At 41.5% G+C, this 17,579-nt stretch overlaps 1 protein-coding gene across 1 annotated transcript in view; it reads right to left on the bottom strand.

Moving 5' to 3' along the window:
• LOC124555083 (filaggrin) overlaps positions 1-17,579 on the bottom strand; it is a 359,850-nt gene that overhangs the window by 68,035 nt on the left and 274,236 nt on the right. The window contains exons 11-12 of the mRNA XM_047128876.1: positions 11,080-11,231; positions 9,747-9,935 (exon numbers count right to left, since the gene is read on the bottom strand). Coding sequence (XP_046984832.1) covers positions 9,747-9,935; positions 11,080-11,231 — 341 coding nt within the window. The remainder of the gene's footprint in view (positions 1-9,746; positions 9,936-11,079; positions 11,232-17,579) is intronic.

The raw sequence follows: 17,579 nt of genomic DNA, 5'->3' as shown, positions 1-17,579 counted from the left end.
AGATGATCAACAGAAACAAATGTGGTTAAAAATGTAAAAACGTGAGAAAAAAATAGAAGGCAAACAGAGATAAATATCATGGTGGATAGTGTTAATAATTTTCAGATAAGGCGGCTTCACTGATTCATATACTGTACACCCATTGTCTAGCCACGATTGCATCAAAGCCCTATAAAAGTGGAGCAGACATGCCCTGTCTGCTCCCCAATACCTGTGGTAAAGGCACTTTAACATATTCAGTGTCATCTGTGTTCTGGCTTTCAGGTCTCTCACGTGTAGTAACCACAACAGTCTGGAGTCAAAAATGAGAGCAAGAAATTTCATTGGGTCTTTAAAATTTGGAATGGTGTCCCTCATACTCAAATCAGGTAGATTAAAATGAAGACACACATTTATTTGAAGAAAACTGAAAACTTGTCTTTGCAACCCACTCCTCTAAGCTCTGCATTGTAAAGCTCTGCATTGTAAGTTTCAACTGACAAGTCACTGTTCCAACACTAGAGTAGGAACAGAAAACTGCAAAATCGTTCACAAAAAAAGGAGCACAGTAAAGGATTCCTTACTGTAGAAATTATACTATTTATGGCAATGGCAAAGAGGGTAACACTGAAAACAAAGCCCTGAAGAACACCATTCTCCTGCTCAAAATGAGCAGACAGCACTTAGATAGGAAGGACCATATAAAGATGGGGAGGTGGCCACAAAAGCCCCATTGGTGGAGCTACCCTAGAATACTGTGTCTCCAGTAGTGTATAGACCTTACTGATGTCAAAGAATACACTGATATAGTGATGGTTACATAGTAAAGCCTCCTGAATAGCCACCTTTAGCAGAATCAAGTTGTTGACAGAGGATAGAAATCTCCCAAATACACACTGAGAGTGGCTAACGAGTTGCCTGGTCTCTAACATCCAGACAAGGCGACAGTTAACCATTCATTCCAGGGCCTTTCCTATACAGCTTGTTAAGGTGACGCTCCAGCAGCTATTGGAACATGTTTGATCCTTTTCTAGTTTCATGAGAACTATCAGAATGGCCCCTCTCCATGAATCAGGAAGGTGGCCTGACTGCCACATCAAATTGAAACATGTAAGAATTTCCTTTGATGCTGCTTGATCACAAGGATAAGGGGCAGTTGTAAAACTCAGAACTGTTGGATCTTAAGTCCAACTCCCTCTCTGTGGTCACATGGGGGTAGAGGAATGTAAAATCTTCGCTGACATTGGCAGCAGTCACCGCAAAATGCTCTGCCATCATCTGAGCGATGTCTCCGGGCACTGTTTGGACACACTTCTGTTTCAGCACTGCTGCTGTTGGTAAGCGATTGTATTTACCAGGAATCCTCCTGATGGTTTCCCATACTTTCGTAGAACAAGTTGAATTAACTAAACTGAGCCTCAGCTGTTGCACTTGAAAGAGTGTGAGGTCGTCTGATGTTGGGTGGCATTTAAACCTTCATAGAGCTGCATGCCTAACCTGGAGTGCAGAGCAGCACCCAGTGGTCCACCAAGATACGGTGTGTCTCCTAAGGTGACCTGAGGACTTTGGGGTGGATAAGGAAGCACCATGGTGAATCACTCATGTGATGTGGTCCACCCTTTCCTGGACACAGCCTATGACTTCAAACACAGCCAGTTGGCTGAACATTGTTCAGTTAGTCCTGCTGACCATCCATTTTGGTGGCTTCCGCTCCAATAATACTCCATGCAGCAGGTGGATCCACAGCAGTAAGTGGTCACTGGAATGAATGGCGCCAATTGCTTCACACTGAGCAGAGTCTGTGATGGCTGGAGAGCAGAAAGAGAGCTTGATGGCTGAGGATGACCCAGAAGCAGCTGAGAAATGAGTGGAATACACAGCTCATGAGACATCATGAAGCTCCCCAAATCTCAACACCTAGGCCTAGGTATAGTTTGAGCCCCACAATACCTTATGGGCATTGAAGTTATCCAGCAGGAGAAGTGGGTGGAGGAGTTGTTCTACAAAGCCTATAAGAGCCTCAGAGTCTATCACATCTTGTGAGGGTAAATACATGGAGCAGACAGTGATGAACTTCAATGTCTGCTGTTTTTAGGTAAGTAAACAAGGAAAGAGCAGAGAAGTGGTGTGCATTATTGACAAACACAGCAACCCCTCCATAGGCTTTTTCCCCAGTCAGGTCATACTTGAGGTGGAGATTCAGCCATGGGGCAAGATGGCTGCCCCAGACTGACTTCACGTTCTATTGGCTCTGAAGCAGAAGTAGCAGAACTGTCATCAGGTCAAATGACATCTTACCAGATTCTGCCTTTGGAGTTGCTGGGAGCTCTGCAACTGTGGCGTTATCTCATGTTCTTGGGGAGTGAGGGTGTGGGGGGGTACTATGGGTTCTGAAACAACTGCAGTTTGACACGTGCACCTGCAAACGCAGGTAGCAGTGCTGACACTAGCAACCTCCATTTATGTAAAAGCATTGCTGTCAGAACAGGCTTTTTCAAGGCTGAAGCAAAAGATGTAGTGCATGTGGGACGCTTCTTGGCCTTGCAGATCTTGGCCTCACCATACGTGATGTGTTTCACTGTTTCAATTTCCTGCATCTTCCTTTCTTCAAGAAAGGGTGACCCTGGTGCAATTTAAATCCTGTCAAGGACATGAACAAAGGGCACCTTTGTGGGTGGCCTCACCACATTTTTCGTTAAGTGGCCTCTCCGTTACATCCCACAGTTATGTGCCCAAAGAGCTGGTATTTAAAACTGTGCAATGGGATGGGGACTATGGTTGCACACTTAGGCAAATGAAACCTGCCTTGATATGCTCTGGGAGTTTTGTGCTATTGAAGATAACCAAGAAGGGGTCAAGATTTTACCGGATTCCCATCCACTCATTTCATGACATTCTGCACATTGACGATACCTCGTTCAGCCCACTCATCTTTCAATTCCTCTTTGGAAATATCAAGCAGATCTCTATATAACACAACACCTTTGCTGCAGTTCAAGATGTTGTGGATCTTCATTTCTATGGCATATTTCCCAAAGCATTTAGCTTCTCGGAGATTCGTTGCTTTTAGGGAACTACACATTTCAACCAACAGTGTTCCATTTCGCAATTGCTTGACTGATTTGAAAGTGTCAGCATTGCCCTCCAAACCTTTCTGAATCTACAGATATGAAACTCTCTCGAAGCTGCCCTCTATCATTTTAACAATAAAAAACACATTCTGGCCAGCAGCATGCACTCTGCTACAATAAATTGAAGGAGTTTGAATAATTCCTGAGCCAAGAGGACTGTCTACACATGCCCTATTGTTAGACTGAGTGTTGGTACCTACCAGGAGCTGGCTGGGAGGGGGGTGGTGGTTAGTGTTTAACGTCCCGTCGACAACGAGGTCATTAGAGACGGAGCGCAAGCTCGGGTTAGGGAAGGATTGGGAAGGAAATCGGCTGTGCCCTTTCAAAGGAACCATCCCGGCATTTGCCTGAAACGATTTAGGGAAATCATGGAAAACCTAAATCAGGATGGCCAGAGACGGGATTGAACCGTCGTCCTCCTGAATGCGAGTCCAGTGTGCTAACCACTGTGCCACCTTGCTCGGTGGCTGGGAGGAGGAGGAGAAAATTTTGAGGGATCCATTTCGGTCCCACGAGCAGCTACTAGACAGAGCCCTGTGTGCCTAGGTAAGCCTGACACAACTGAGGTGCAGCAGTTTCCCCAGGGGCTGCATTGTAAGGTGGAAAATTATAGGACTCCTCTCAATAGGTCAGGCATGCACTACAGACAGTGTGTTGCAGGGTACGTTGTGTTGAGAAACAATCGTTAAGAAAAAAAATTCGGAGTGTTGCACCATTTCTGGGTTAATTAGCATTGAAGTTAACCACTCAGGCTGTTGCACACGTAAATTCAAGTATCCTACCAAATACAATTATTATCAGTTGTTCTCATAGCGTAAATGATCATGTACAAGGCTGCTCAGCCTTTGGCTCAGGTTCAGTACCTACAACAGTCCCATGTCCAATTTTTTTTATTGCTATCTTGTTTGCTTTGAGGAAACCAAATGAAGAACATGTTTGGAGAGACAGTCTCTGGTGGGCTCTTGAATTTGCACGCAAAATGGTCTGATTGGCTAACTACAATCCTAATTAACTCAGAAACGATGCAACATATAAAATTTTTTTCTTAGTAATTATTTCTCAGCACGACCAACCCTGCAACACCCTTACAAGAGATCCAGGCTGTTTCTGACAACCCTATATAGGTTATAGATCAGAGAAGCTAGCAAAGTCTTATAGACAAGTGGGAAATACTGGCAAGTTCTTTGTATATTTGACTGAAATAAGATCATATAGCCTCTCGAACCATGAAGTTTCATTTCATTTCCTCTTCCTCTTCTAGGTATTTCATTTTTTTGTCAGACTGATATGACAATGAACATGACAGATGACTCATTATGTTTTTCCTTTGCAGATGGCAAAAGTGTTACTGTGCAAGATGTGGAATGTAATATAAATGAATGTTGCAGATTAATGCTCAGCTGCAACAAAACACAATGAATACAGTTTCTAAAATGGAACTGTGGCAAAAGTGAAATTTTATTGTCCTAAGGTGGTCAAATAGACAGTGAAGTTGGCCATTCTAAATTCTTAGGGCTGAGGATTGATGGAAGGCTTTCTTGGAAGGAGAAACCATTGGAGGCAGCTCAGTCAGGTCCTAGTCTTCATTTGCGACACACCAGAAAACTAGTAAGTTACATTATTTAGCTTTTTCTGTGTGTTTCTATAGTTTAATTCTTACATTAGTAGTAGTAGGAAGGATAGGGTGTACACATACTGTATGCAGACAAGGTAAGAGCTGGCCCCAGTTTGCGAACAGTTGAAAACACAATGCACGTTGCTGCCTTGAGATGGCCGCAGAGAATCTGGCGCATCACATGGGACGCCTCACGTGTTGCTTGTTTTGCCATGGGAATCTGCTACCAAGGCATTTTACAACATACCCACCGAGTGGCAGGTTCTAACACATTCATGTCACTGCTCCAATGTTAGGTGCACTACAGAGCCCCTTAGGGGAATAACTTCCAGGGCTGCAAAGAAATCTAATGTGCCTTTGTTATGTCTCCTGAGTGGCCTCATCTGAGATGTGGAGGAAGTCCTGCCTGCAGCTCTCGAGGATGCAGGATGCAGTCATCTGCAAGTTGTGGCACCAATGATGCCTGTCACTTGGGTTCTGAGGCTATCCTCAGCTTGTGCGGCTGGCTGGTGGCAGTGGTGAAGGCTGCTGATCTCGCTCTCAGAGAGCAAGCAGAGCTCACAATCTGCAGTGTCATACCCACATTTGGTTGGGATCCTGGGATCCTTTGATAAGGAGCTAAGTGGAGAATCTCAACCAGAGGCTCCATTGATTCTGTGACGATCTTGGCTGCAGATTTTGAGACCTGTGTTGTAGGGTGGATAATTGTAGGACTCCCCTTGATAGATCAGGTGTGCACTACACACAGGAAGTTGCTACTTAGGTGCTAGTGGAAAGCACATGGTCAATAATATAAGGTCCTCTCATGAGCATTCGCCAGTCAATATGCAAAGAGTAAAATCAGATTGTGTACGAAGTAAAAACACTTCAATTGTCAAAATTTTAACTGTAAATTGCTGAAACATTTGTAGTAAAATTCCTGAAGCTACAGACCTCCGGAAACGATGTTGCACACAAATTATTCTCGGAAAAAAAGAGCTGAATGAAACCCAGGGTAGATAGCTCTAAAATATTTAATGAGGCATGGATTGTATATTGAAAGAGTTCACTGCAGTCGACAGAGATATTGTCTATCAAGGTCAAAACTGAGCCTGAGTGGAAGTTATCTGAACACAAGTATCCAGCCTATGTCAACTTAAGTTAAGCATTAGGTGTTTTGGGGACTAATGACCTCAGCAGTTGAGTCCCATAGTGCTCAGAGCCATTTGAACATTAGGTGTTTTTACCGACCACCCGATTCCACCATAATAGTTGGAGAATCATTCACAGAGAGTTTATCCTCAGCAGTGCGGAAGTACCCCAATTATCCAGTATTAGTTGGAGCAGATTTAATCCTGCCAAGTATTGGCTGAGATGTCTATGGATTCATTGCAGGTAGTAGGGACAGACAGTCTTGTGAAGCAATTCTGAACACATCTTCCAAAAACTGTCTTGCACAGCTACTTCGACAAACCACATGCAGTGGAAATATTTAGACTTTATAGCTATAAACAGGCCTGAACTTATCAACGGTGTCAGCATATATACAAGGATTGGTAATCATGACATCATCAGAATGACGATGGTTACCGAAGTTAATAAATCCATCAAGAAGACTAGGAGAGTACTTATGCCAGAAAGAGCAGATAAGCAGTTGTTAGCATCATGCTTACACAATGAATGGACATCACTTAGTTTCAATATGATGGACATGGAGGAACTATGGGCAAAGTTTAAGCTGACTGAAAATCGCACTCTGGAGAAGCAGGAGCTGACTAAGTGGATTAAGGACAGAAATGAACCTCTGCAGTTTCATTATAAAATTCAGAAAATGCTGAGGAATCAAAGATCATTGCACTCTAAATTCAAAAAAAGAACATGGAAATGAATGAAAGAAAGAAAATTAGTAGTTAACATCTTGACAATGAGGTCATTAGAGACAGAGAACAAGTTCAGATTAACAAAGGATGGGGAAGGAAATCGACACACCGTTTCAAAGGAATCATCCCAGCATTTACCTTAAGCAATTTAGGGAAATAATGGAGAAATTAAATCATGATGGTCAGACAGGGATTTCAACAGTCATCCTCCTGAACGTGAGTTCAGTGTGCTAACCACCGCGCTACCCTGCTCGGTGAACATGGAAATGTCAACAGGCAAAAGTTAGTAAAAACTCACATGTCTATAAAAAAATCGATGAGCAAAGCATACAACAGCTTCATCCGTCATATGTTACCGAAAGACCTTGCTGAGAAATGATGAAAATTCTAGTCCTACATGTAAGGGGATGGATGGGAAGAAAGTATATAAACTGTTCTTATTTCAAAAGTAATTGTCAAAACTGTTAATTCATGTATCCCACTGTGAGAGAAGATGCTCAATGCTTTCATGAAAAAATGTTTGTGGTTGCCTACCAAAACCACAATTGTACCCCTGTGTGCACCACTGCATCGAAAGTGCATTTATGGCCGTGTAGACCTTTCTTCGGGGCTTCAAGAGTATGGAAATCTCATGGGGGGAGATCAGGACCATATGGAGGATGTGCAAGGGCTTCCCAGCGAAACTTCTGCAGTGCAGTCAGAGCAACCTTGGCAACATGTTTCATGTTGCTTATTTACATAAAATGGAGCGATTATGTGGGGACTTCTGATGTAATAATGGGGACAGATTTTGCATATGTTAGGACCCTAGTTCTGAAAAGCTAGCTTAGCACGGGGCATGTAGAAGCTAAAAAGCAGGAGGAAGAAGGTTGGGAGAAAGGGTGTCGTGAATGTGTAACATAAGTCACCCAGTAACCACCCAGGTAGCCATGCATGTTAAAAGCACTGCTTCTGGGACAGGGAGGTGTGCCAGCCCTGAATTGAATCTGTCCGGCATTTTAATGATGAGGGTCGGTGTGCCAGCCTGTCTGGATATAGTTTTTAGGTAGTTTCCCACAGCCCCCTAGGTGAACAATTCCTGCCTCAGTTACATGATTTGCAAACATTTAGAAAATGTTTGCTCCTTTTACTTCAATAACATTACACATAGACAGTTGGTGCAACATTCCATTCCAGTGGTAGTGGGATGACAACAGGAAAGGCATCCGGACACTCCTTGAATAAACCCTGCCAAATTCATTCATAACCAGGTAGACCCTGTACCAATGTGGGGCAAAGGCACACAAAGGAGAAGAGAAGAACATGAGTTGCAGCAAGGAGGACAGTATAAAGCTTTAAAAACTTGCCCAACCAAATCTAAGTTAAGGCATTGGTACACCAGTGGGGAAAAAATAAGATGTGGAAAGTCATTAAACAGGAAAATAAGGTGTATTAAAAATGAAATAACTTCTCACAGCCCTATAGAGATTCTTAAACACAGACTGTTCTGAAAATTTGTGCTTGTGAATTTTTAATAGCTACGACCATACCTGTAAAATTTATAACGAAAAACATGTGGCACTTGCAATACACAACTGATGCATGAATAGGTCACTACCTAACTGTTATCAACTGTATGCAGACCACACTTTTATTATAAGTCTTAAAAGTATTGTTATAGCTATTAAAAACTCACAAGCACAGATTTTCAGGACTATTTGTATAGGGTTAGGAATCTGTATGGGGCTATTTAAAAACATGTTATATTAGAAATTTATTTTTATTTAAATAATTATTTTCTGCCTTTATATTCTTGTGCTTGTGAAATTTTGCAATGAATTCTAGACATTTTCATGACATTATATATTTTATTTACACACACACACACACACACACACACACACACACACTAGCTTTCCACCTGTGGGTTCGCATATGTCACATACCGCCTCGAATGCATTTTGATACTCCCACCACAACAAGCTGGTCCTGTATGATAGCCAAGGTGTCGCACGGTAGCTGAGACATGAGACATTACCAACCTTCATCACACAATTCTCCCCCACCCCCCACCACCACCACCCCTACCACTATCCCTATCCCTTCCAAACAGACTGACAAGAAAGAAAGGTAGTACTGCACTGTCATCCAGTTCTGAGCTATGTTCAAAATTTCAAGTCTCTAGCTCATTGGGAAGTTACTTTAAAATCGACTGCAAAATTTTTACCAGTCAGACAGACAGACAGACAGACAAGAAAGTGATCTTATAAAGAAATGATAAAATAGGACTGAGCAACAGCACATTTCTTGATAAAATTTAAATGGCATTCTAACAATATGTCAGCACCCGTTCTAAGACAAAAAATTGATTAATCAGTCATGAATGAGCTAATGCTAAGAGTTGGGTAAATATTGTGCAATAGTTGCAGCAGACAGACACAGCCAGGGATTTCACTGACCACTGAGTTACTTGTCCCTGCTTGGCTGACTGCTTTTGTGCTAAACCTCATTTTGCCATTTGGTCTCAACTAACGATGTGCATGCAATAGAACAAAGTAATAAGGAAGATATGAAGTTGGCTTTTCTAAGTTAGAATACATTTTTGTTGAAAATATATATAGACTCATGTTTGAAATAATGTTAATTCATTATATGAGCCACTGAAAAGAATGGTTTTTCCCAAATACATACACACAAAAATAATGTATCTTGTAAGCTAGTGCATCTCCAAAAGTGACAGACATGATAACTGTTAAGATAAGTGTCCCACTAATTATGAAATTTACATCTATTTCTTTTCTTCAGGATTATATGTAGATCTCTGGTGAAACCATTGTTTTCATTGTGGAATGATCATGAATATAGTATCATTTCTTCTCTTGCCTGTCTTACAAAAATGTGTGGTAAGGTATTTACCTTTTTTAAATATTGCATTTTACCCTTGTGGTATTCAAACATTTGAGACATGAAACCCTTCTAATCACTGTTCCCCAATTATAAAGTCAAAGAAGAGGCTTCAGCCCTGATCACAAAACTCGTGCATTTATTATGTGACTGAAGCTGCTTTAATGCAACCCAAGATCATGCAGAATTGAGTACATGCAGAATTAAGCAGACCATAAATAAAAATATAAACACATACTGCCATGTACTTATGCATACATAATACAAAAAGAAACTGACCTGTCCAAGCTGCTGTGAATCCAGGGTGAGAGCACTATCGCTGCTTTTTTTGGCCTCCATATAAGAAGGTGCCGGGAGAGAAAGTGGGCGAAACACAAAACTACTGTTGCCATTACCATTAATGTTACTTTGATAATGACTACAAGGAATAGGCAGTGACAAGGTTTGGGGCACAGGACTACACTGGCGCTGAAAAAATAAAAGACATGAAAGAAGAAAATGAAACCAATAAAGCTACATTGATAGAGGCATGCAACTTTTAAAGTGTAAAATATGACACATGCACTACATCCACATCCCGTATAAGTCTACTTCTGCATAGAAAAGGATGTAGATTGGAGAGAATTAATTGACTTAGTGTTGCCTTGTTGTCTGATTACAAGGCAGTGCAATGTCAGTGCATAACACTAACTTGACACAAAAGAAATGAGACACTTCACATTACCAAGTAACTAATTACTGATGAGTATTTAGTGCAGAAATCTTTTTTTGCTGTGTCCTTATGCTGAGATAAGTTTCACCAAAGTTAATCACTGTAGTGGCAGTCAACAAGAAGTTTACTACAGATACGTTCTTCCACTCTGTAGGAACAGGGATTGTTTCTGCAAATTTATATGCATACCAAATACGTTCAGTTAAAGGCAGTCACCTTAAAAGTGGGACCCAATTGAGTCCACACATCTGTATTCCTCCTACCTCTGCTCCATACATTTCTTCACTTTATATCACACAAGGTTGGACAGGAGTGCTGCCTTTTTCACCTTTCAATGTAATGTAAGAACACTTATGCTGTAAACTGCTCATCCACTGCCACTGAGTTAACTAATTTTGATGAAACATATCAGAGCTCAAGGACACCATAAAGCAGCTGCACACTAATATATTGTGAGAAACACCCTACTTTGTGTACATGTGATGTGACCTCTTCGAAGAGTCAAAATAATTTTGACTGTGAAATTTATAAAACTGCTGTGTAAACAAATTCAAATTAAAAATAAATCTCATTCCAAAGCTAAGTCATCTACTAACTACTGGTTGCATATATGGCTACCTTAGGTCAAATTTACAGAACAAGCAAGTAAAACAAAAACAACAGCTACTGAAAAATATTAAAATTTGGGTAAAATTGTTTTCAAGTCTGCCTGAAAAGAATCAACATGCTGCTTCATAATGATTTTCTATTATATACAAGATGCTGTACAAATAACCACATGACAACAACTAGAATTTATATATTCCATAACCAAATATCTGTCCCTCCATGCTGCACTATTGGCAATGCTTCCTATTTACTTGGTGCTCTAAATAATTTATGATGCTCTTCCTAACTCACCTCTGTTTTCTCCAGTATTGGGGAATACAATGTAGGTGGTGGTGGTGCTTCCTTTTTCCTCTTCAAAGAAGCATGCTGTGTTTCAAGTGGAAGTGTGCTGGAATTATTTGGAATGGACAGTGCTGGATGCTGCATGCTGCCACCAAGTGAACCTATAATTAATGGGGCCATGAAGTAATTAAATCAATGCCATAATATCAGATTATTCAATAAATTCAAAAACTACAATTCACAAAGGTAGAACGACTGGACCCCAGCATAAAAAATAAATATTATCAACTATAAAAGCTGAAATTTCAGTGAACCACATAAAAAACAGAGCACAAATGGGAAATTTGTGAGTGAAAGTATCACCATTACCACCACTATCACCATTTTGTATTCAAGATTCTGGTTTTTACTGTTATAAAAAGGAAAAAAAGGTAAGACTTTGTCTCACCTGTGATCCGGTCATTAGAGATGGAACACTAGCTAATTTGGGGAAGAACAGAAATGGCCAAACCCTAATTAAAGAAACCATCCACCAGATTTGTCATCCTTTTTAGTACAATTAGAATTTATGGCATCACAGGAATTTCTGAAAATGGCTCAAGTTACATGTTTAACAGAAATCAAAGGGGGCAATCTGAAACAATGTAGACATTAAGCTATCAGCCCTTATCTGACTGGGAACTAGATATACTATCTGATGAAAAGTAACCAGACACTCCTATGTAATGTGGAATTGACCACTAGATGTCACGAGGCAAATCTACCAGTATAAAATGAGGCAGAGAATATTGTGTTTTCAGCAGAGAAGCAATAACAGCAGAATGGATCAGTCAGGAGAGTTCAGTGACTTTGGATGTGGTCTAGTCATTGAATGCCACCTGAGCAACAAATCAGTCAGGGACATTTCAACCCTTCTAAGGCTGCCTAGTAGACCATTGGTGAGATGACTGTGTAGAGGGGATGTAAAGGAATAACAACAGCCACACGAAGACCAGGCAGAACTCACGTACGGACAGACAGGGACTGTCAAGTATTGCCGAGAGTTGTAGAAAATTGCAAGAAATCAGAGGAAGGAATCACTCATGAGTTCCTAAGTGCTACCAGTGGTCCAGCTAGCACAATGACAGTGCATAGAAAGTTAAGAATAATTGGGTACAATGGTCACGCAAATCCTTACAAACCCCACATTTCTGTAGTCACTGCTAAGCGAAGCTACACGTGGTGTAAAGAGCGATGCCACTGGACAGTGTACTGGAAATGAGTGACTTGGAGCAATTAATCACAGTACAGCCTGCAACAACCCAGTTTGGCTATGATGAATGCCTGGAGAATGTTAGCTGCCATCATGTTTAGTGCCAACAGTGAAGTATGGAGGAGGCGGTGTTACAGTATGGGGGTGTCTCTCATTGTTATGGTGCAGTCCTCTTATTGCATTAACAATAAACACTAAATTTAGCAGGACATGAACACATTTTACAGCATTGTGAACTGTGTGCAATAGAGGAACAGTTCCAAAGTGATGACTGACTGTATCTGTGTGACAATATTCCCTGTCATAAAGCAGCATCTGTGAAGCAATGGTCTGTGGATAATAACATTCCTGAAATGAACTAGCCTATCCAGAGTCCCGACCCGAACCCAGTGGAACACCTTTAGGATGAATTAGTTGTCAACTATGCTCCAGAATCCAGCCTGCAACATCACCACTTTAATTGGTTTCGAATCTTGCGGAAGAATAGGTTACCATTCCTCCAAGAGGTATTCTGACACTTCATTGACACTGTGTGCCCAGCAGATTTCGAAGGCAGATTAGGGTTTAATGTCACATTGAGAATGAGGCACTGGGGATGGAACACAATCTAGGAGTGTTTTTGAGGATTGAGAAGGAAATTGACTTCGCCCTTTCAAAGGAACCATCCCAGTGTTTGCCAAGAGCGATTCAGGGAAATCAGGATGGTCAGACTCATATTTGAATAGTTGTCCTCCCAAATGAGAGTCCAGAACAGAAGTGTTCAGGCATCTCGGAGTGAACCAAAGCAATGTGGTTTGGACATGCAGGAGATACAGAGGGACAGGAACTGCTGATGACATACCTCGCTGAGGCCGCCCAAGGGCTACTACTGCAATGAATGACAACTACTTACAGATTATGGCTCGGAGGAACCCTGGTGTGCAATAGGCTGCATGATGCGCAACTTCACTCCTGACGTCCATGGCGAGGTCCATCTTTGCAACCACGACACCATGCAGTGTGGTACAGATGGGCCCAACAACATGCCAAATGGACCACTCAGGATTGGCATCACATTCCAATGAGTGTTGCATATACCTTCAACCAGACAACCATCGGAAACGTGTTTGCAGGCAACCCGATCAGTCTGAAAGCCTTAGACACAATGTCCAGTGAGTGCAGCAAGGTGGAGGTTCCCTGATGTTTTGGGGTGGCATTATGGGGGGCCGACGTACACACTGGTGGCCCACGGAAGGCGCCGTAATGGCTGTATGATACATGAATGCCATCCTCCAACCGTCAGTACAACCATATCAGCAGCATATTGGCAAGACATTTGTCTTCATGGATGACAATTCGTGCCTCCATCTTGAACATCTTGTGAATGACATCCTTCAGGATAATGACATCGCTCGACTTGAGTGGCCAGCACCTTCTCCAGACATGAACCCTATCAAACATGTCTGGGATAGATTGAAACGGGCTGTTTATGGACAACATGATCCACCAACCACTCTGAAGGATCTACACCACATTGCTGTTGAGGAGTGGGACAATCTGGACCAACAGTGCCTTGATGAATTTGTGAATAGTATGCCACGACAAATACAGGCATGCATCAGTCCAAGAGGATGTGCTACTGGGTATTAGAGGTACCGGTGTGTACAGCAATCTGGACCACCACCTCTGAAGGTCTCGTGTGTGGTGGTACAACATGCAATGTGTGTTTTTCATGAGCAATAAAAAGGGCGGAAATGATGTTTATGTTGATCTCTATTCCAATATCCTGTACAGGTTCCAGAACTCTTGGAACCGAGGTGATGGAAAACCTTTATTGATGTGTGTATAGGGTGTCTCACAAGGTTCCATCTTCAGGCCTCACATTTCCTTGTATATATTGATGATCCTTTCTCCACCTGTGACAATATAAGACACTAAGCTATTTTAGATAGCACATAATCTGAACATTGAGATAAACAGCAAATTAAGTATGACTTTAGGAAGAACTGTTGATGAAACTTTTATGGAGACTGATAAAAGATTTCTAGTAATTGAACTGTCATTCCACTTTGAAAAATCTCACATACGCAGGTCATAACCTGAGAAAGGTTTCCACAAAACATATGTATAAAAACTGATGGCATAAAGACAGAAGAGGTTAACAATATAAATTCTTGGGATAATGACTTGATGATAAATTCACTTAGGAGCAGCACAGAACAGAACTGCTCAAACACCAAAACAAAAGCGTATCTGTGGAGTGAATGTCATCAGACAGACATGATGTATTAAAATAAAGAAGCTTGCATAGTTTGCTTACATTCATTCCGCAAAAACATACTGTGTAATATTTTGGGTCAACCATCAAGCCAAGCTAAATTTTTCTCAAACCTAAAGCATCTAATATGAATTATTTGTGATTGTATAGCATATACCTCCTTCAGACTAACAACTCTGAGGAATCATCACTACTAGAAAGAGTACAAATGGTACAAATGGCTCTGAGCACTATGGGACTTAACATCTATGGTCATCAGTCCCCTAGAACTTAGAACTACTTAAACCTAACTAACCTAAGGACAGCACACAACACCCAGCCATCACGAGGCAGAGAAAATCCCTGACCCCGCCGGGAATCGAACCCGGGAACCCGGGCGTGGGAAGCGAGAACGCTACCGCACGACCACGAGATGCGGGCAAGAAAGAGTACATTAAGATTAAAAACACTTACATTGACCGAAAAAGATGTCCATTACTCATGAATCCACTTTTTCAGTAACTTGCTAGTAACCATGAAGATTTTAGCAACTTATAAAGTACAATTAAGAGTAATGTAAGAGTTTTATTGGTGCCCAATAAAAACACTTTAGTACATTTATGTTTTAATGTTTGTGATAAGTTTCATACTAATTTGCAACCAAAAATGTGTTTGAATGTGTTTTACTTTTTCCACATCATTGATAACCATTTCATAAGATTTCGCAAGGGAATATTAGCAAATCAGATGTTCTTCTTTTCTTGTAAATATGTATGCTCCCATGAACCATGGACCTTGCCGTTGGTGGGGAGGCTTGCGTGCCACAGCGATACAGATGGCCGTACCGTAGGTACAACCACAACGGAGGGGTATCTGTTGAGAGGCCAGACAAACGTGTGGCTCCTGAAGAGGGGCAGCAGCCTTTTCAGTAGTTGCAGGGGCAACAGTCTGGATGATTGACTGATCTGGCCCTGGAACACTAACCAAAATGGACTTGCTGTGCTGGTACTGCGAACGGCTGAAAGCAAGGGGAAACTACAGCCATAATTTTTCCTGAGGGCATGCAGCTTTACTGTATGGTTAAATGATGAAGGCGTCCTCTTGGGTAAAATATTCCGGAGGTAAAATAGTCCCCCATTCGGATCTCCGGACGGGGACTACTCAAGAGGACGTCATTATCAGGAGAAAGAAAACTGGCGTTCTACGGATCGGAGCGTGGAATGTCAGATCCCTTAATCTGGCAGGTAGGTTAGAAAATTTAAAAAGGGAAATGGATAGGTTGAAGTTAGATATAGTGGGAATTAGTGAAGTTTGGTGGCAGGAGGAACAAGACTTTTGGTCAGGTGAATACAGGGTTATAAATACAAAATCAAATAGGGGTAATGCAGGAGCAGGTTTCATAACGAATAAAAAAAATAGGAGTGCGGGTAAGCTACTACCAACAGCATAGTGAACGCATTATTGTGGCCAAGATAGACACGAAGCCCATGCCTACTACAGCAGTACAAGTTTATTTGCCAACTAGCTCTGCAGATGATGAAGAAACTGATGAAATGTATGATGAGATAAAAGAAATTATTCAGGTAGTGAAGGGAGACAAAAATTTAATAGTCATGGGTGACTGGAATTCGAGAGTAGGAAAAGGGAGAGAAAGAAACATAGTGGGTGAATATGGATTGGGGGAGAGAAATGAAAGAGGAGGCCGTCTGGTAGAATTTTGCACAGAGCATAACTTAATCATAGCTAACACTTGGTTCAAGAATCACGAAAGAAGGTTGTATACATGGAAGAACCCTGGAGATACTAGAAGGTATCAGATAGATTGTATAATGGTAAGACAGAGATTTAGGAACCAGGTTTTAAATTGTAAGACATTTCCAGGGGCAGATGTGGACTCTGACCACAATCTATTGGTTATGAACTGTAGATTAAAACTGAAGAAACTGCAAAAAGACAGGAATTTAAGGATATGGGACCTGGATAAACTGAAAGAACCAGAGGTTGTACAGAGTTTCAGGGAGAGCATAAGGGAACAATTGACAGAAATGGGGGAAAGAAGTACAGTAGAAGAAGAATGGGTAGCTCTGAGGGATGAAGTAGTGAAGGCAGCAGAGGATCAAGTAGGTAAAAAGACGAGGGCTAGTAGAACTCCTTAGGTAACAGTAGAAATATTGAACTTAATTGACGAAAGGAGAAAATATAAAAATGCAGTAAATGAAGCAGGCAAAAAGGAATACAAACGTCTCAAAAATTAGATCGACAGGAAGTGCAAAATGGCTAAGCATTGATGGCTAGAGGACAAATGTAAGGATGTAGAGGCTTATCTCACTAGGGGTAAGATAGATACTGCCTACAGGAAAATTAAAGAGACCTTTGGAGAAAAGAGTGCCACTTGTATGAATATCAAGAGCTCAGATGGAAACCCAGTTCTAAGCAAAGAAGGGAAAGCAGAAAGGTGGAAGGAGTATATAGAGGGTCTATACAAGGGCGATGTACCTGAGGACAATATTATGGAAATGGAAACGGATGTAGATGGAGATGAAATGGGAGATACGATACTGCGTGAAGAGTTTGACAGAGCACTGAAAGACCTGAGTCGAAACAAGGCCCCGGGAGTAGACAACATTCCATTGGAACTACTGATGGCCTTGGGAGAGCCAGTCCTGAGAAAACTCTACCATCTGGTGAGCAAGATGTATGAGACAGGAGAAATACTCTCAGACTTCAAGAAGAATATAATAATTCCAATCCCAAAGAAAGCAGGTGTTGACAGATGTGAAAATTACCGAACTATCAGTTTAATAAGTCACAGCTGCAAAATACTAACGCAAATTCTTTACAGACGAATGGAAAAACTGGTAGAAGCCAACCTCGGCGTAGATCAGTTTGGATTCCGCAGAAATATTGGAACACGCGAGGCAATACTGACCCTACGACTTATCTTAGAAAATAGATTAAGGCAAGGCAAACCTACATTTCTAGCATTTGTAGACTTAGAGAAAGCTTTTGACAATGTTGACT

The sequence above is a fragment of the Schistocerca americana genome, chromosome X, assembly GCF_021461395.2.
Source record: "Schistocerca americana isolate TAMUIC-IGC-003095 chromosome X, iqSchAmer2.1, whole genome shotgun sequence".
Classification (NCBI taxonomy): domain Eukaryota; kingdom Metazoa; phylum Arthropoda; class Insecta; order Orthoptera; family Acrididae; genus Schistocerca; species Schistocerca americana.
Note: the sequence above shows the minus strand (reverse complement) of the source record. Positions and strands in the feature narration are given on the sequence as shown.